Source organism: Sebastes fasciatus, chromosome 19 (genome assembly GCF_043250625.1).
Source record: "Sebastes fasciatus isolate fSebFas1 chromosome 19, fSebFas1.pri, whole genome shotgun sequence".
Taxonomy (NCBI): domain Eukaryota; kingdom Metazoa; phylum Chordata; class Actinopteri; order Perciformes; family Sebastidae; genus Sebastes; species Sebastes fasciatus.
The window spans coordinates 22,496,833-22,517,124 of NC_133813.1; the positions used below are offsets into that span (position 1 = coordinate 22,496,833).

The following is a 20,292-nucleotide window of genomic DNA, read 5'->3' on the forward strand; positions in this document are numbered from 1 at the left end:
TTATTTACTTATTTATTTTAATTATGTGATAAAGTGATTACAAAACAATGAAGATAAGTGTAGGGACATATAAAAAAAACAAAACAAGAGATAACAAACAAACAAACTGAAAACAAGGTGACTAAAGCAGTGTGAAGAATGTGTGTGTGTGTGTGTGTGTGTGTGTGTGTGTGTCTGTGTGCATGATCAGGATAATGGGTGTGAGAGTGGCATTGAATGAAACTAGGTGGTAATATATGACATATAGCTACTCTTAAATACACATATACTGTACATACACACACATACATTTTATATGTAGAGGGAATAAGAGAAAACTAAATATATAAATATGTACACACAGTCATATATATATATTAATAATAATAAATAATAATAATAATAATGATGATGACGTTATGATAATAATACCAATAACAACAATAACACCAATACTATCAATAATAAGTGAAAACAAACAAAAAACATAAAATAGAAGGAAAAAAAGAAGTAATTATTGTGTTTTGGCCGCTGTAGACCACTGCTGTAGGTTCAGGCGGGTGATTAGAGTTGTTAATCACCAAATTGATCTCTTAAAACAATGTTCCTGGATATATTTAGCACCCCACATTGTTTTAATACAACTGCAATTTTTTTAGTCACATGAGCAAAAGACAGAAAACGCAGCATTGGGAAAACGAGCAGATGTAGGCCTATTATTCTGACAGTTAGACTTGCCGGTGGCTCATCGAGGAGGTCTCCAGCTGGGACAATTGTTAATTAAGCAATTATTCCACGAGAGGCATTTGCTTTACAGTGATTTTGGCTCAGCTTTAAGGTACTGTATTGTCAGGCAACGGTTTTTCAGTCCAATATAGGCCTTCTTTTCCCTCATGTGCATTGCAATAGTGTGCAAAAAATACTTTGAGGGACATGGATAGAGCCAGGCCCATGATAGTGTACAATGAATGTTTTGATTTGCTATTGGAATTTTATTGATTTGCCTTTTGATTACCTATTTGAAAAGTGTATTATGCTTCCTCATTATAACAATATGATATGAGTTATCTTTGACAAAATGCTATGAATAATATTCCCACATAAAATGAAATATTTTGCTTTACATAAGACAATGAAATAAAGCCACAGTGAAAAATAAAATAGATTATATATATTTTTTAAGACAAAAAACAGATATACAGTTTATGTGCAGTAGTACGTTGCACCAATAAACAAAAGTGCAGTGAAGAAACGAATCAAAAGCACATGGGAACAGGAGAGATTTTAATTTAAATTTGAAAGTGAACGTTTGGGCACAATGAAGACAGTCAAAATGTTGGTTCCATTTGGTATAGCTACTAAAAGCAGCTGCATTCTGTTTGGTCCATAGACATATAAAGATGGACGACATGACAGCTCCCCAAAAGTGAAGCCAAAACATCTAGATCGCCCCCTGGTGGATGGCTGCAGTATAGGTCATACATCCCGCACCCCTCCATGTTAGCGGATGGGGCAAGGGCCAAAGTCGAGTAAATGTCAAATACATTTTTCCCAAAGATGGTTTCTGTCATTATTATTATCACGCTGATGTATGTTCAAGGGTTAATTTTTCGTATAAGTTTGGTTTTAATGAATTATTTGATGATATAAAAAGGGGGTGAGACGTCATAATTGACAGCTGTGATTGACAGCTGCTCTGAGTGAAGTATTCGCAGAGCCAGACACTTGGGAATTGTACAAGAGAGGAGATGTAACTTTAACTTTCCATAACTGTCACAAGTCTGTGAAATAGAGCACGTGTCAATTTGATCCTAAATGTAATTATAGAGATATTATGGTTAGTTGTTGTGTCTTTCATCTAGCCAAACAGCTACTGTGGTGCTAACGTAGCAGCTAGGACCTCCAGCTAGGACCTCCATACTGTAAAGACATTGGCTCCAAAGATGTCAACATCTCAAGATGACAGCTCCCGTATCTGGAATATTTTATGGGCCTATGAGGTTTATTTTTCAGGTATATCAGGCATACCTGAGCCAATGGGCCGAGTTTTACTGTTTTATTTTAGAACTATGGCAGCAGCATTCTGAATGGGCTGCAGTTGTATAATGTCTTTTTGGGAAGACCATAGACATGAGACTTGATCTTTGGTTAATCCTATAATATACTAGCTAGCCTACAACATTTAATCAACATTGGATTACCAGACAAAGTGAGCAACTGCCCTGGGCCCCCAAATTCCCAGGGGCCAACAGAAGCCCCAGGGTCACTGTGAGGTGATTGCTTTGTAATTTGAGTAATTGTGATTTTGTTTGAGAATGTAGGAATATGCATTACTAGAGATCAATATCAGATGACAAGGGCCTTAAGATGAGTCCTGCTTCGTTAGCTGATCTTGAAACATGGATCCTCCTGGATCCACCTTCTCACATATGTTCACATTATATGTATTAATTTTTGTCATATGGATTGTCTATGTTGTATATTCATTATGTTGTTATTCTGTACACACAACCTCTATTGCACATCTGTCTGTCCTGGAAGGGGGATCCCTCCTCTGTTGCTCTTCCTAAGGTTTCTTACATTTTTTCTTTTTTCCCTGTTAAAAGGTTTTTTTGGGGGGAGTTTTCCCTTTTCCGACGAGAGGGTCGCCCTGTAAAGGACAGAGGGTGTCCAGTTGTTGTTAATGTATGTGTTGTCTGTACTTTTACTAGTTGCTGCTATCTTGGCCAGGTCTCCCTTGTAAAAGAGATCTTTGATCTCAATGGGACTAACCTGATTAAATAAAGGCTAAAAAAAAAGGCTATACAAATAAAATTGACTTGACTTGAACCCTTTTTCCTCTGTCTATCTACAGTACCCGTTTTTCATATATTCTCTTAGCAAAGAAAAGTGATCCAGCCATGCATTCAACTGTATTGAGGGTCCTGATTTTGGATAAAAAAAAAAAAGTTTAGGTTAGTCTATTGACAGGAAGAACACACATCATAGAAACTAAGATAAGATAAGATAAGATATTCCTTTTATTAGTCCCGCAGTGGGGAAATTTGCAGTGTACAGCAGCAAAGGGGATAGTGCAAAAAACAAGCATCAGCTAACACAGTAAAAAAAAAAGAGCTAAACAAAGTGTAACAAAATATGAACCATTTAAAAGGAAGGAAGTATAAAAATATGAGCAGTATATACAGTATTGACAAAAAACAGACTATTAACAAAATTGCACAAGTGGAAAATGATATTGCACAGTGAGAATGAATGAAATTCCACCTGAAAATATCAGGTTATTGTCAGTTTTTGTTGTGTATGTGGTCTACTGGGAGCATTGCTGGTTGTGGAGTCTGAGACTATAGACTATATTGTGCTATCTAATTTGATACATTAGGCTACATTTACAAAAGGATTAAAACTTATGAAGACTGAAATGTATATTTCACTCACTCCACCATCCCAGCAAAAAGAAAAGTGATCCAGCCATGCATTCAACTGTATTGAGGGTCCTGATTTTGGATTAAAAAAAAAAAAGGTTTAGGTTAATCCAGGGGTCAGCAACCTGCGGATCCGGAGACACATGCGGAGACACAGGGAGCCCCTCTCCAGTGGCTCCCTGTGGATTTTTTAAAAACGGAAATGAATAACTGTTTTTTGTTTACATTTTCATTTTTATTTATCATTGTTGTAAGCCTACGGTACGACGGTGCGGAATAAAGTCACAAGTTTATGAGAAATAAAGTCATAATATCACGAGAATAAAGTCATAAGTTTAAGAGAAAAAAGTCGTAGTATTATGAGAATAAAGTCAATATTATAAAGTAGCAATTTTTAAGAGTTCTTTTCTTTTTTTCTTGTAATATTACGACTTTTTTCTCGTAAAGTTATGACTTTATTCTCATAATATTATGACTTTATTCTCGTAAAGTTATGACTTTATTCTCGTAATATTATGACTTTTCTCTTGTAATATTATGACTTTATTCTGGAAATCTCAGATGTTTTTTCCCTCAATGTGGCCCTAATACTCCGTGGTACATTGTCTCTTAGGCCCTCACTGCATTAGACTTATATACTATATACTTAGACTATAAACTGTGTTACCTTCATCACAATGCTCAAATGTTTTGCAACTCCAGACAGATTTTTTTTATTTTTATTTTGACTAAAATGTCTCTTTTGATAGTAAAGATTGCTGACCCCTGGGTTAGTCTATTGACAGGGAGAACCCACATCATAGAAACTATACTGGTCCCTAATATGTCCTGTCCCCCCATACATAGGATTGTTAAGTGGCACCAATAATATATGCCTTCTGTACTGCAAAGGCCTTGAAACAAGGCTCTGTATTCTCACACTGAAGAGAGAGAGAGAGAGCTGCTGTGCCTTTAACTGCAAACTGTGCTCGCTTGAACGTTATTTCGCGAGATTTGCTTGGCGCCGCGACCTCATGTGAGACACCTCCTGCGTGAGCCCAGTCCGACGCTGCCTCTGCAGAGGAAAACGCAATGGAGCCCTGAACGCATATTTTCTCATTTCTATCTTACCTTTGACCCCTCCTGGAACAAAAACAACAACACTCGCATCCAAAATACTTTGCTTTTGAACCTGCTATTTCTCTGAGAGGCAGTAACAACAGGGCGGTGCGTAACGATGTGGATCCAGGTTCGCACCATAGACGGGAAGGAGACGCGAACCGTGGAGGATCTTTCTAGATTGACCAAAATTGAGTCTTTACGCTTGAAAATACAGGAGATCTTCAATGTGAGCCCGCCGCAGCAGCGCCTCTTCTACCGAGGGAAGCAGGTAAACGTGGTTATTTAGTGTCAACCCGTCATGCAACAGTCTGTTTTTGATGTGTTTTGCTGTGGTGGAGAGAGAGAGTGAGAGAGAGTGGTCCTCTGGTTGTTGGAGACGTTTCGGACCCATGCGAGCTTCCTGTTTTGATAGGAATCCGCCAATAGTTGTTGCGCAAGAGCACCAGGGGTACTCGATGTGCCAGCCCACCGAGAGAAAACAGACATATGAACACGGATTTATGCTCATATTATGGAATCATATTGCATTGTTTGGGTTTGCAGAGGAGAACCTGCATGCAACAAATGTCTCAGACATGTTTGTTTACATTGAGAGAAAAGAGAAGCCTCTGTTTCCATGAAGTAGTGCAGCCATCACTCAGCCTAGAGCACATGTTTCAGCTTGATCAACACATGCATTAACAGCACAGTGTCCCTATATATATATATATATATATATATATATATATATATATATATATATATATATATAGACATATAGATATATATATCTTTCTGTTTTTTGTTTAGTATTCTGTAACATGTGGCTCCAAACTGCACTGAGTGAGCCATTAGTGAGCCAGCACCACGCAGGCTGTGGTGCATGTGGTGTGTTATGATGATGATGTTAATGATAATTTGAGGGAGGAGGAGGAGGAGGAGGAGGGGACTCGTGGCTCCACGTGCCCTGACATCTAAAAAAGCAAGTGTAGTTGTGTTTACACACAGTGGCGTCACTACAATGTACAGTGAGGAGGATGGACAAGGCTGTCTGCTGTAAACATGTCTTTCTAATGGCTATTCAGTAGTGCAATTACTGTTTGACACACAGATTCAGAAGGATGTCATGATTCCTATAGGCATGTTTTGTATTTAATCCAGGACTGTTTACAAATTTAGATAGATAGATAGATAGATAGATAGATAGATAGTAACTTTATTAATCCCGAGGGAAATTCAAGTTTCCAGCATCACAGTTCCATAGTGAAAAAACATGTTAGTAAAAAGGCAGTAAAAAGGTTAGTAGTGCAAAGTACAAAAAAATATGCCAGATATAAAAATACAAGGAGATGAAGAAAAACTGCTAAAAGTGAATATAGTGCAGGGTAACAGCTGTGATACACGACTTTTAAAAAAAAGTGAATATAGTGCAGAAGAGACTGTTAAAAATGAGTATAGTGCATTATTATCTGTCCTGCAGACCGTCCTCCTTTGTCCCCCCCCCCCCCCTTCTCTCTGCTGATTCCACCTCACCAAAAATGTACTTAAGTACCATAGGATATTAATTTGTGTGGCAATGTTTCATTATTTAGTCAATTCTGACCATAATAACAATGTGATATTTATATCAGTCCATTGACAATCAATATGACATATCCTGCAAACAATTTTGTAGGCCTATCTCTCTCTATTTCAGTTCACATTTAACTCCACCAAAATTAGGTAGATCATATATTTTGTTTTATTAATCTCTGCTGATTCCACCCCACCAACAATTCAAGGGTTTACTACACTCCCTATACCTGTCTTTATATTAAGATATTGTGATTTAATTGTGATAAGTTCATACATGAGATGTCGAATATTTAAGAACAAATTCTGGTAATATTTTTGAAAATTAGTTTAAGCAAAATACAAAAAAATGGAGTGGGGTCAACGTGAATTTAACCTTTTTAGAATGTGGTTTTGAATACTGTTGTATATATTATAATTTAAAGTATGTAGCTTTATATTGGTATTAAGGATGCACCGTTCTGACTTTTTCAGTCCCGATAGTGATACTTGGACTTTGGGTATCGGCCGATAAGGAGTACCAATCTCATACCAGTGTTTAATTTATAAGCTGTATGCCTCACTGTTTTGAAGAGACTTGGATCATTCTGTTATGTGTAAGGCAACTTCAGGCTTCACTTGAACATTTCTTTCTTAACTTTGTAAAACAAAATGTATCAAATTAATACATAGATATAAATTTACTCAGTTGATATTTATTATTAAAATAATAAATCGTACGCCAGCAACTCGGTAAGAAATCTTCAAAATGAACAGGAATTACAATTTACGTGTAAACCTTTTAATGCAGCAACAAATTGTTCAAAACCTAAACAAGAATTAAAATTCTAGTATATAATGTATATAGTATATAAACACACAGCATTGAATTGAAAAGATCGGCCCCATTGTCACCGATACCCGATCCAGCTATTTGAGTCAGTAATGGCCCGATATCCCATCAGGTATCGGTGCATCCCTAAAAAACAGTGTGATATTTATATTAGTAATGGACGATCAATATGACATATCCTGCAAACGATTTTGTTTCTCTCTATTTCAATTGACATTTAAGTCCACCAAAATGAGGTAGATCTCTGCTGAATCCACCCCACTAACAATTCAATTTAGTTTGTATTTATACACCCCATACCTGTCTGATTACACCAGTAATGCAGCCGGTAAAAATGCTTATACCTAAGCTCCTAAGCTCTTTGTCTCTCCAGATAATTCGTCATATTAAGAGAGTGTGATTTAATTGACCCGAATGCTTCAAAGCCTCGACCCTTGCCATGGTATTCGACCTCCAAATCACTATTTGAATGCTTAGTTTATAAATATATATATATATATAAGTATGTAATAATAATGTATGAATCCCAAAATAGCCCATGAAATAAGGAATAATCCCACAACATTATTAATTATTAGTTGTTATTGTCAGACGGCTATAGCTGTTTGTTGTGTGCAGAGGTGCGTGTGTGTACAGTGGTGCGGCAGCGGTGCTGTCCTGCGCGCTGAAATGGGGGAGATGGAGACAGACAAACAGAAGAACATGTCAGCCTGCTGCGCCACGCTGCTCCTCGAGGCTTTGAATATCTTCGAGTATTTCTCACCAAAGCTTCAAAGCCCAAAAAATGGTATTCGGGACGGCCTTAATTATGATAAGTTCATACGTGAGATGTCAAATATTTAAGAACAACTTGGGGTGTTAGTCATGATTCTTTGGAGAACGATACAATATTTGCTTATAACACAAAGTCTGCCACAATACGATTCAGATTTGATTCAATATTCGATCGATATGAGACGATATCACATGCCCATTTAACACAATCGGTTACATTTATATCTACTCACAAAAAGCAACTAAAATATGATTTGACAATTTTATTACTGAGCTCTTCCAGACATTTAAATGAAAAACAATCTATTCTTTTCAATTAATATATTATGTTATATAAATATTATATCTTTACACCCCCAAGAACAGCTACTGGTAATATATTTGAAAATTTGTTCTAGCAAAATACAAAAAAGTGAAATGGGATCAACATGAATTCAACCTTTTAACATGTGGTTTTGAATACTGTTGTAAATAGTATATATTACTATTTAAGATATGTAATATTGATATCATTGTATTGTTGTGATAATTATACTTTACAATACTGATTTTGTCCATATTGCCCAACCTTTTATGATATATTGTCTTCGCTTATAAAGTATCAATCAGAGTCTCAGTCATAAATGATCATTGTTGGAAGTTTATCACAATTTCAACATTAATGTCATTCTACATGCTACAATATGATAACAGTGCACTTTCTTTGGGATGAAACCAGTGCAAAAACCACAATAATTAGTATAATAAAAGACTAAATTAATAAGTCTTGGCTGGACATTTTATTCCCTGTCCTGGTGGGATGGCAATTCCACACTGTTAAACCAGGTTGATTCATATATTACTATGAACAGATGTTAGTGCACCCTTCTCTCTCTCACGTAGTGATTAAAGCAAGTTTAATGTTCTTAAATGCCAGCAGCTATAGGGAAGACATATTGAAAACGGTAATCTGCCATCCTGATATGGTCACATGTGTGTGTCATGGCGGATGGCCGCATGCAGCATGCAGCCTCAAAGCCTGTGGTTTACTTGTTGAACACACACGGGCATTACACACACTTCAACTGTTAAAGTAGTACATGCAAACAATATATGGAACATGTATTTCCTGCACCCTCACAGTGCTGTAATATGACCAGAAGAGTAAAGTCTGATTAGAAGTCTGTATCATTCACTATTTATATTCAGTTTGTTCACATATGTGATAATACTGTATAAAAACTATAAAAGACTGACCCACCGTATCTTAATGTGTATAATGTGTGAAAGATTAGTACACCGTACCAGCTGCTGCTCTATCAGTAATACGCAGAAGTACTGCCGACAGGAGCCTGATGCCATGATTTATTTAGCATTATAAAACACAACATTACAAAGCTGATATTAACACCGTATGACTCAGCCAGGAAGCAAACAGCCCACATGATGTGTTCGCGTCTCGCATTGTTTACATTTAGTCACACTTTCCTTCATTCATGTGTCAGGCAAGATATTATAGGGCAAGAAATCCCCACTTCCTGTTGCGTAATTAAATGAAAGTCACATTCAAGAACATTAAATTGTGAGTCATACGGGCCACAATGGGTTGATTATCTTCTCTGTTTTGTGTGCTGTGGTTATATACTGCAGGATGGAGAGAAATGAAATGCTTCAACAACTGTTTGAGAGATTTTAATTCCTAGGAGGCTATTGCATTTATCTCTCTTGGCTACAGCACATGTGTTTCTTGTCAAAAACAATGGTTTGCTCGGCAAACCATTATTATGAAAAGAGATATTGAGTTTTTGCAGCAGTGCCCTTGGATGCATTTTCCTTGTAAACTAGTAAAAATATGGGCAGCTATGCGGAGTAATTTTCCTAAAATCAACTTAAAAAACACCACAGTGACAAAGCACAAAGCAAGACTGTTCATCAACAGTAATAGCCACAATGTGGTTCATTTGAATTTGCTTTATTAACAATTAATTATCTGTTGTGCATGTTGGAGTTGTGGTTGCAGAGTCTATAGGCCCCGTGTGGTAAATCCTGTGCTTCCTGCATTTCATTGGAAAATAAGTGGGCATGGTTGATTAGGGGGATTTCCATATGTTAAGCAATGCATGGAATGAGCCGGTGACACGCCGCAGCGTACACTAGCTAGTGCCCTTACATGCACGGCCTGCCCTGCGCTCTGTTAGGATTTAGACTTGTGGCAGAAGAACTCAGTCTAATTCCTTTTTCAAAATGGCGTCTTGTTTTTCCCTCCAGCTCACTGCGCACGCTGCCTCTCCAGTTCAAAGTCATGCTTGCCCTTGACTCTGAAGGGTCTCGAGCCAGCAGCCGCACAACTTTGCCTCAGTGTTTGTGCTTTATGGGCTTTTTTTTTGTTGCAATTTGCCTGGGTGAGCTCCTCGTTGTGTTTCACTTTGAGCAACGTCTCATGTCACGAGCACACACACACACACACACACACACACACACACACACACACACACACACACACACACACATACACACACACCTTCCACTGTCCATGCAGCCTTCCTGCTCAACGCCCACACTCACTTTTGCAGTAGACTTCTTATTTACTCATTTTAAAAAAAAGGTTTGCCCTGTTTATAAAGTGGTTTAGAGCTGAGCTTGTATTGCGTCTGCGTGCTTCAAATCACTCACTTGTGTTTTGTTTTTTTCCCCCTACCGGGGCAGCAACATGTTTTAAACGGTTGGGCTGTCCTCCACTGTTAGCTGTTGCCTATTGTTGGGCTGTAGGAAAAGCTTTATTGGCTCGCCTCCTTTCACGCAGACAGTCGCTGTGACCTAGATATCGTTACAATTTGATTATACATGCATTGATGTTGTGGCTCCTCGATTGATGGGTTTTTTCTTTGGGCATTGCCAAGCTGTAGAATTTCACAGAGAGTTCCCGGGGAAAGCGGAGTTGGCTGCAGCCATGCATGTACACAGTCACACCCTTCTTCGACAGATAGGCTGGACAAAGACAAAGAGAGGCACTAAAACCTAGACTACAAGTGCAGGCTTTCTAACACTCACACATGTTTTTCAAAGTTTTGCCACTCCTTCTCATAGTAGCTCGCGTCGTGATCAAGTGTCCAAATATCAGCTCTCACACCTGCATTATGAATAGCAGGGTTTCCCCCTTTTATAGTAGAGCTTTTAGCTCAGATTACTAGACGAATGACCAGGTTCATACACCTCTAATTGTCTCACATTTCTTGGGTTTGGGTTCCTTGCATGATGCATCAATAATGGCACATGTTTTCAGATAATAAATGTATAAAAATGAAAAGCACAATCAGTAATCTAATAAATGTAAACAAAAGGGTCGTCTCATAAACAAATTCAAAACACAGCATTGCAACCTGCTATAGGTTAGTCTGTCTATATCACACAACAAATAAATCTAGTATGTTATTAGTGATTTCTAATAATGATAAAGGGTTGTTTACATCAGTAATGCTTGTAAACACCGTATACAAACGATTTTCAATTATGATCAGTTGTGAAACAAACGAAACAAAAAAACAAGGAAAATATTGCCGTCTTTGTGCCAAATTTATAAATTTAGGTCAAATTTATATGGTTAAAAAAGACTCAAATGTAGTTGGAAGCAAAACCTTTATCACCTGTCCAGGTAATTCGTGCTAATTAACAGTGGAAATGTTTGGTGCCATGGGCAGAAGGGGGGATAAAACACCAAAGATGGAAGCTTGGTATAGATGCCAGGCACGCAGACACACCCCATGCCATTGTTTTTGGAAATCTGACCTATTTTGCTCAGCTCTTCGCTTAGACGGCCTGTGGGCGGGGAGACGAGGGCGATGAAGAAATGGTGTAGGAGTCTGGATGGCCTGCCTGAGCAAAAAAGAGTTTAATTTCTGTTCCTCTCCACCAGCAGCGTGGGTCCGGCTTGGGTTTCACACCTTTAAGCCTCTTCTTAGAACCGATATTAAACGGGCCACCATGATTTCTTTGTCTTTCAATTTGGGTCTTAATGTATTCCATCGCTGCTTTGCAGGCAGAGATATGTAGGTGTTGATCAGTCACTTTAATTTCAGAATGATTTCTGCATTAAGTGCTTTTAAAGCCTTTAAACAATCAGATCCTGTGTGACGGTATGTCGACACAATAGCTAAATCTCCCCCTCCCCCTCAGTTTCTGCTCTATGATAGGTATTATTGGCTGCAGTTTTATCATAACATTAACAGATTTGTTCCATCACTGATATTAGCTGATATAGAATAGGCAGAGTGAGGTAAAATCTTCCATGCTCAGTATGTTTTTACAGTATCTCAGCAGCCACAGGTCTCTCTCTTGTCTTTGTTTGACGTTTTTTCTGACCTTGTACTTTGGTTCCTGTTACAATAAGAAATTATAAAGACTGTTGAAATAGAGAAATTAGGTGTTAATACTCAACAATATGAATCATATGTACACATGCAAGCACACACCGTTGCCAGGCCAAGGATTTTTGATCGATTGGTTTTAGCCTTTTGAGAAATCTAAGTGTCTCTGGCTTGTCTAAAGCTTTGTTATGATGTGTCCTCTGGACTGAATTGTCCCTCTGGAACACACATTTCACTGAGTCACATAATGAAGATACCAGAAGCAATGTGTGTTTTTTTTTTAATATTATTATTATTCTGCATTATTTATGACGAAGGAGAAAATGTCACATCCTTGATGATGTTATTCGTCCCACACGCTAGAGAGAGAGTCAACAAGCCGATGTTTCTGCCAAAGAAATCGTGACCTCCGTGAATACATGAAGCCTTTTTTTTCCGACATTGCCTGCTTAGATGGTGGTTTCTTTGTTTGAAGGATTATTCAGCTGATTATTACTGATGTCAGTGCCGTAGCACCTCGCAGCGAGAGGCTGATCACACAATGAAGTCGCTGTGGAAAGCGGGGTACAGCTCAGATATCATTAAATGTGGTTTGGTGCGGTGCGTGAAATTCTACCGTATGTTGTTCTGCGTAATTCTCCGTCCATCTACCCCAGTACTTCTCAACAGCGAGGCGATCTTATTGTCTATGTAGGATGTTTTCTGTTAGTGTGTTTGTTTGCCTTTCTTTTTCTTAATGCAGTGGAGGATAGACACACTGAGAATAAATCGAAGACCGAGTTTAGGCAGGGAGACAGACAAAGAAAAGCTGAGATAGACTAACACAGAAAAACAGGCAGACAGGTGAGTATAGCAACCCCGGTATGGCTGTGTTTGCACCACTGCTCCTCTGATCTAAATTTCATGAGACTATTAAAAACGGGGAGGGATGGGGAAATTGCGCTTGCTCCCTCTACTGCTCTCTCCTGCTACGCCTCCTCCTCGCTGTCAAATAACGAAGAAGAAGAGAAGGGGAGAGCGCGAGTGAGAGTGGCGGCCATGCTCGCCTCTCCAGTACAATGGGCTTGTGGGGTTGAGGGCTGAAATGAATAGCTGATGTCTGTAATGAGTTGGCGTCCCCTGCCATAAGCTCCACTCCTAAGGCAGTAGCTGTACTGTGTACTTAACAGTAGATCGGTTGTGGTGGTGGAAGATTAATTATGGGTTTCTAATGGGCCTTCATCGTTTCATCAAGAGCTTGTTTTGTTTTTTGAGACAGAGAGAGAACCATTTTCTGATGCCCATCATACGCCACGCAGCCTGAAAGGGTCGCGCTGATGGTGGCGGTGGTGGTGGGTTGGTGTCGACAGAGATTGTATACATGATTCAGGTTCATGGGGGTGGGGGTGCTCTCTGTCATGGGGGTGGGGGTGCTCTCTTTCGGTTGTCATAGCAACCCAGTCATTTCTTTCCCCCAGCTACATCTCCTATCACTTTAATTCATGCATTCGTTTTTTGAAAATTTATTTTTATCTTTTATTTCTTGTAGAAAACTGGTGTGGGATATATTTATGCGAGTGAAGCTGCAGTTCCATCTCTATTGGACTGGATTTGTAAACCAATACAAACGTGGCTAATCAGTAGTAACAGCTCACCAGTCATAAGTGCAAATTGATTAATTGTTTCCCCCTTTTCACATATAGTTATATGCATTTAATCACTAGCTAAACATCGGCTCATTTGAGAACAGTACAGATGTTGTTGCTGTGGGACTCCCTAAGCAACGTCCCTTAAACACCACTGGTGTGTTTAAAGGCATGTGGATTTATTGAAGTGCTGCGTGTGTGTGTTTTATGTTGAGTGGAGTAACAATACGTAATCGGTTTCTCTCACTGCGCTCGATGTTGTCTTCTGTCTTACGGGTTCTTTGTTTGTCCTTGACAAGCAGCCGAGCGTATTTGTCTGAGGGCACTCCGTGGCGCAGCGGTGTTCATTTCATACCACATGGATGTCTATTATTGGGGGAAGAAATTTGCAACAAAATTTGATAAAAGGATGTCTTTATGGACATTTGTGCAATTTGTCCAAATGCACCATCTTTGGGCAAGTTGAAGCCTGGAAAAACTAAGATACAGTTATTAATGCAACAACTAGTTGACAGAAAATTTGATGATTAATTGTTGTGATTTAAAAACGACAAAAGTATTTTCTAGTTAAAGCTTTTTAAATGTATTTTTTTTTGTTTTGTTTTTTAATATCAAAGTCAACTGAATACATTTGGGGTTTATAGCTAGAAATCAAAACAAGCCATTGTGTGTTGCAGCACTATATTGTCACCAATTGTCTTTTTGCATCAGTAAAACTGTGTCTATACATACATGTCAGCGCCTTTCTCATTTCTTATCTTTCTAGATGGAAGATGGCCAAACACTGTTTGACTACAACGTGGGACTCAATGACATCGTCCAGCTGCTGATTCGCTCCCAGACCGACCCTCCAGACAGCCCCGCCACCAAGGACTCCTCCGGCGTGGCCTGTAGTTCGACCCCCCCCTCTGGCTCCAGATCGGAAAGTCGCAACTCCCCATCTCCCGCCTCCCCCGCTGCTATGGAAACCTCCACCAATATAGACAATGACAGCAGCAGCGTCACTACCAGCACTGTTAACGAAACCAAGCCGGACACCAGCGCTACCAGTAACTCAGCCAGTACCAAAAATGGGTTCAAGTCCTCCAGTCCGGCGCGGGACGGCCAGCCCCCCACATCCAGCAGAAACGCACTAGTCGACCCAGGAATTGGTGTGTATAAGGTGAGGATGATAGTTTGAATCATTGGGAAGTATTTGGAAGGTTTTTCATGAAACTGGTCTGACTCTAAATTACAGAGCATTTAATGCCCTGCAAGACAAACCACTGCCAGAGATCTTGTGCTCCACTGCTGTTGAGAACTCTGGACCACTCCTATATATCCATTAAGTCCATTTCTGTATTAGATGTTGAAAAAATAATTTGTTATTGCTGTAATTTAGCTTAATTTAGAGTGTGCATGCTTTTGCATAATCGGTTTTATACCTTAATGTGCCCTTATAGATCTGTATTTAATACTATACAGCAGTTTGCAATAGTGCTATTTTGAACATAGCAAAAATAGCCGAAGGACCAACACAACTATGATTTTAGTTTCCTTCGTGCATGTGGTGATTTCTTTTATTCCTTTCCCCGCTGTCTTGTGCTGTAGCACCTCGGGCTGCTAAGATATAGTGCTTAAGCCAAATAAATCCTTCACTATTTAACGGCTCTGTCTTTAGGTCAGATACACTGAATGCCTTTTAATTTATTAATGACATGCACACACAAGCATGTGGCTAACCTTGCCAGGGAGGCACATGCCAAACCGCACGTAAGAAACAGGTCTTTACAACCCTGTCACTAACCAACTTACAGATTATAAATAGCGTGCAGAGTCTACTCTACTCTACTGTGATCTACTGAGCTTTGCCGGCTGGCTGACCAACATGTCTGAGAATTATATGTGTGGGACTGGACTCTTTTTGGATGCCAAAAGTCCAATCCAGCATTCTGAAAGATCAATACTATGACTAAGTATATGAGTTATAAATTGTGCAACTTCACTAGATATCAAGGTCACATGCATTTTACAGGCTTTAAGCTTTCACCACAGACTCAGACATGTTTAATGTGGTATTCACAAAGGAGCCAAGCTGTGCCACGGATGAAATTTGTTTCAAGAATGGATCTCAAGCATTTGAAGAACATCATGAATCTCACTAGGTCTTTGAATGTTAAATGAAGTGTTTTAATGAGTTCCTCTTAGGTTCCAGGATGCTGTTGGTTATAGTCCATGTGAATAGTCTAACGAATTAATTTGCAGAGACTTGTAACTTGCTCGACACCTGTTATCAATATTTGGTAATGTCGTCGGTGACACAATCTTGACCGTGAAGAATTTCCTATTAGAGTCTGAAAGTTGATTTTCATATTGCACTGACAACTATAGGAATTGGCTACCCAGGGTTGGAAAAACATTTTTAAATATCTGATACTCTATTTAAAGCAGGGCTGCCCAAAGTGGGGCCCGTTTGCCAAAAGTTGGCCCGCCATAAGGTTTGATCTGGCCCACCAGATGTTTCTAGTGATTTTTTTTATTTATTCATTTTTTCGTATTAAAATACCCGCGGGATTGCCAGCGATCCCGACCGACATTAATGTGTTTCAGAGGCTGTAGCAGGCTGTTTTGGAGCTAGAGTGAAGATTCTTGTATCACATAAAACTAGAAAAGGCTAAATATTGCTCCAAAGTTAGGCAAAATTTTGGTGTGGAAAAATTGGCATGACCTCTGACCTCAAGATATGTGAATGAAAATGGGTTCTGAGAGGTACCCACTGTTCTCCCCTTTACAGACATGCTCACTTTATGATAATCCCATTCAGTTTGGGGCAAAAAAACATGCAGTTTTTTTTGTATGCAGTATAAATGTGTTATTTTTCGCCTATTCTAAAATGATGTATTTGAATATTTCTGCATACTGGGGTCCCTAAACAGTCTTGGAATCGCATAAATTGTGTATGACTGGAAATGAGTCCCATTGTATACAGCAGGTGGGTTTTAAAGGGTTAACTATGTAAAAGCTAAAACAATATTCAATTAGGGGAACTTAGGATCCCAGTACCATTTTGCATCTTAACAATACTATACAATAGGTGTGTGCTTTTAGCCCGGGGCCCAACATTAAATTCCGGTTTTAGCCCTCCGAGGGAAAAAGTTTGAGCACCCCTGATTTTAAACTATATGATGTGTAGCAAATGGGCTAAAACATGGTATGTTTCTTCAACAAGGGGGAGCAAAAGAGACCAGGTGTTATTTTTGTCTTTGTGTCTTCCCACAGATTAACGAGCTGGTGGACTGCAGAGACGTCAGCATCGGCGCCTGGTTTGAGGCCTGCCTCGAAAATGTGACACGCGCTCCCAAAGGACAGATTACGCCCACCAAGGGAAAGGTGGGTCGGCCCCCAAAAAGGACTAATGGAAAGCTGGAGGCCGAGCTGGGACAGGCCCACGGCCAGGGCCAAACCACAGACAGTAACAGGAATAATGTTGTGTTAAGCCCTGAGAGTAATGGAGCCTCCACCTCTCAGACAGACTCTACAGCAGCTACAGAGACCAAGGAGAGAGAAGAGGATGTAATTTACCACATTAAATATGACGAGTAAGTGATGGCTCATTATGCTGGGGAGTGTTCCTGCTGCAACCGAGCCGATTTCGGCTGCAGTGATAACAAACACATCATCGCGGGGTTTAATGAAATTGCACAGTTTAATTTTTGCATTTTAGCAGACATCTGCACAGCGTCGGCGAACAAAAATCACTCTAGATGATAAAATGTTGTTTGGGATTGGACTGCGCAGTGCTGTGGCTCCAATAGGAAAGTGCGAATGTGTGCCTTCTTCATTGCATTCTAGATAAAACTGTCCATACATATATGGTGCGTGTTATGTGTGCACGGTGCTAGTGGCTGCAAGCATCAGTAACGGTGGTTTCGGCGCGTTGGGAATTGCAGCCTCTGCTTTCTCCTGGTAGTTCAGGGGGATGGAGAGAGAGAGAGGGGGTTTGTGTAGTTGGTGCTACAATTTGGACTCTATCTCTTCTGCGCTCTAATTTTCCAGCAAATTCATTCAGAAGCCGACGTTTCCATGGTAACTCATGAGTTCTCAGGAGCATTACTTCTTTGCCTGCCTCCTTCAGCTTTGTCTGTAATTGCTGTGAACATGCCACCGGTGAGACGTAGCCTCCTTGCTGCGTCTATCATGGTGTGTGCCTGCGTGCGTGTGTGTGTGTGTGTTTCCGTCTTGAGATGTGTGCCAGAGAAACAGTATGAAGGGTTGTTGAGCAGTAAATGTGTGTTTTCTTTTAGAAAGACATCATTCCCATTTGACATTCCGCAATCTTCCAAATCCCTCGTATTCGGCCTTTTATTTTGTTGTTTTGTCATTTGCGACAGGACAGGAGTGTTCCTGCAGGGGTAATCCAACAATTCACACCATATTGCGTCTTCCCTTTTGGTTTAAATTCAGTGGTTTTAATCATTTATTTGTTTGTTTGTTTATTCAGATTGATAGCTGACAGTCAAGCGAGGCAAGGAAAGGAACGAGAGTGAGACGCGAATGACAACAAAGGTCCCACGCTAGTTTCAAACCCAGGATGCCACAGTAATGTGTGATTTGCATCTTTACCAACTAAGCTGCAAATATAACCCCCGTTTTTTTTATGCTGCTGCGAAGCCGCTGCTACAAATGCAAAAAAATCTCAAATTGTCAGCTTTCTGTTTTAGCGACGATCCTTTTGCTTTCTACTGAATGCGTAGTATCCCTCTCTGTCTGTCCTGAGTGCCATTCCAGGTTTTCTTCCATCATTTTGTGTTTGCCAGAGAAAAGCGGAGGGTGGGTAAGATTGCGCCGCCACACACATGCTCCCCCATTAAACACCTGCCTGCATAGTCTGACAATTGAAAACCAGCCCTACAAAATGAACCGCTATGTTTTTTGCATGAGGCTGTTCTGGACAGCGTTTCTACACAATGTAATGAGCCACAAAATCAAAGGGATGCGTTTGGAGAATCTACCCTCTGCTGCTCCCGGGAACTGAGGTGGCATGTGTGTGTGTGTGTGTGTGTGTGTGTGTGTGTGTCGCTCCATAACAAGACTTTCAAATAGGATTTCATGGTTAAATCTTGGCTGAGCTCAACATATGTTTAAGATAAAGATGTTCCGATACCATTTTTTCCTTCCCGATAGATTATTATTATTATTATTATTAGTAGTAGTTCTTCTTCTCTGCTCTAACGCAGTAGTTGCCAGTGGCAGCCATGATACATCCAGGGTGACGGCACCGTGGAGGTTACTGTTTCGGAGCAGCGAAGCAGAATTGATTTCTTGTTAAACAAGTTGATTTTTTTCTGGGGTTAATAAATTAGGGTATTGGATCAGTGTATAGACTGGCGTGCTCGCCGATACCTAATTTTGAGGAGTATCGGACGCATTTCCGATACTGGTATCGGAACAACTCTAGTTTAAGATGCTCTGTGCAGAGACTAAACAAATATAGACATAAAATAGGCAAATATAATTTATGTTAATGTAGCTCTTAAGTTGTAGTTATATTTGTTGTATGCAAATAGAAAATACGTCAATTCAGAGTCAATTAGCCAAAACTGATAAAAAAAAAAATCACAAACTACTACCTGAATGTCTGGTTAAAAAACAGCAGTACTTCCTGTATGATAATTTGGCCAAAATGAAATAATGTATTCACTCCCAGGCAGAATTACTTTTGTGTGTGGTTGGGCAATAGGCTGAATTTACATCAAATGGAATTTTGGGCTGATTTAAATGAACAAAAACATACTTATTATGCCATTGCCATATATATATTATACACTATATTATATATTTTGCCCTATTAATCAATCATAGTAGACAACAGGATTAGTCCAGACAACACCCAGATGGGTTTCCAGAATCTAAATGTTGGATTATTATGAATCTAAGCCTAACCCTTGGAAGCAAACAGGTGTACAGAGTAAAATTGATAATGGCTGAATTAATTCCATTTAGCTGCTTCAGTTTCAGGGTCCTGGTATTGTGCATGCTCGCTCGCTGTCATGGTTTACTGGGACACCTGAATATAATGGAACCATTGTTACTGTTATTAGTAACACCTGGGCCTTTTCTTACAATAGCAAGTCAGAGATGTCTGCGGTGAAAAAGGGCCTATTGCCAGCTGGAGCTCTGCACCTCGTGTGAGAAATTTAGATTGTTTTTTATTGCGCTCGATACGTAGCTGTTTAAACTAAAATTGGTGTTTTGGGAAGGTTTTGCTTAGAAGAGAGGCTCAAGTGCTTCTTAAATGGGCTCTGTCTTCTAATTAGCCGGGATCAACATAGTATATTTAAGGGAAGAGATCTCAGCAGCATCTAAAGCTGTGGCATTTGGCCTTATCTGAGCGCCGCTGAGAGAGTTTTATTTGCAGCCGTTTCTAATTTAGTAGACAATGAAATGAGGATGCAATCAAGTTTAATTTCAGTTTCAGTTTCTCTTTCTCACTCACCCACGCTCCATCTCCATTTCTATACAGAGGAGTCACTGTTTGATTGTTGAGTGGTACCAAAATACTAGACGGCTGACATTTGTTTAATACAGTTATATTGGTATGAGCATACGGTATATGTTGATAATACCTAGATATTATCAGGGTTTCACGTTAATGTTTTTTTACTTGCTCTTATACAAATAGTCAA

The 20,292-nt window shown here is 39.5% G+C and overlaps 1 protein-coding gene across 1 annotated transcript in view; it reads left to right on the forward strand.

The window, feature by feature from the left end:
* The first annotated feature begins 4,440 nt into the window (after nucleotides 1-4,440).
* uhrf2 (ubiquitin like with PHD and ring finger domains 2) overlaps nucleotides 4,441-20,292 on the forward strand; it is a 34,802-nt gene continuing 18,950 nt past the window's right edge. The window contains exons 1-3 of the mRNA XM_074616954.1: nucleotides 4,441-4,770; nucleotides 14,394-14,789; nucleotides 16,886-17,205. Of these exons, the coding sequence (XP_074473055.1) occupies nucleotides 4,618-4,770; nucleotides 14,394-14,789; nucleotides 16,886-17,205 (869 nt within the window). The 5' untranslated portion in view covers nucleotides 4,441-4,617. The remainder of the gene's footprint in view (nucleotides 4,771-14,393; nucleotides 14,790-16,885; nucleotides 17,206-20,292) is intronic.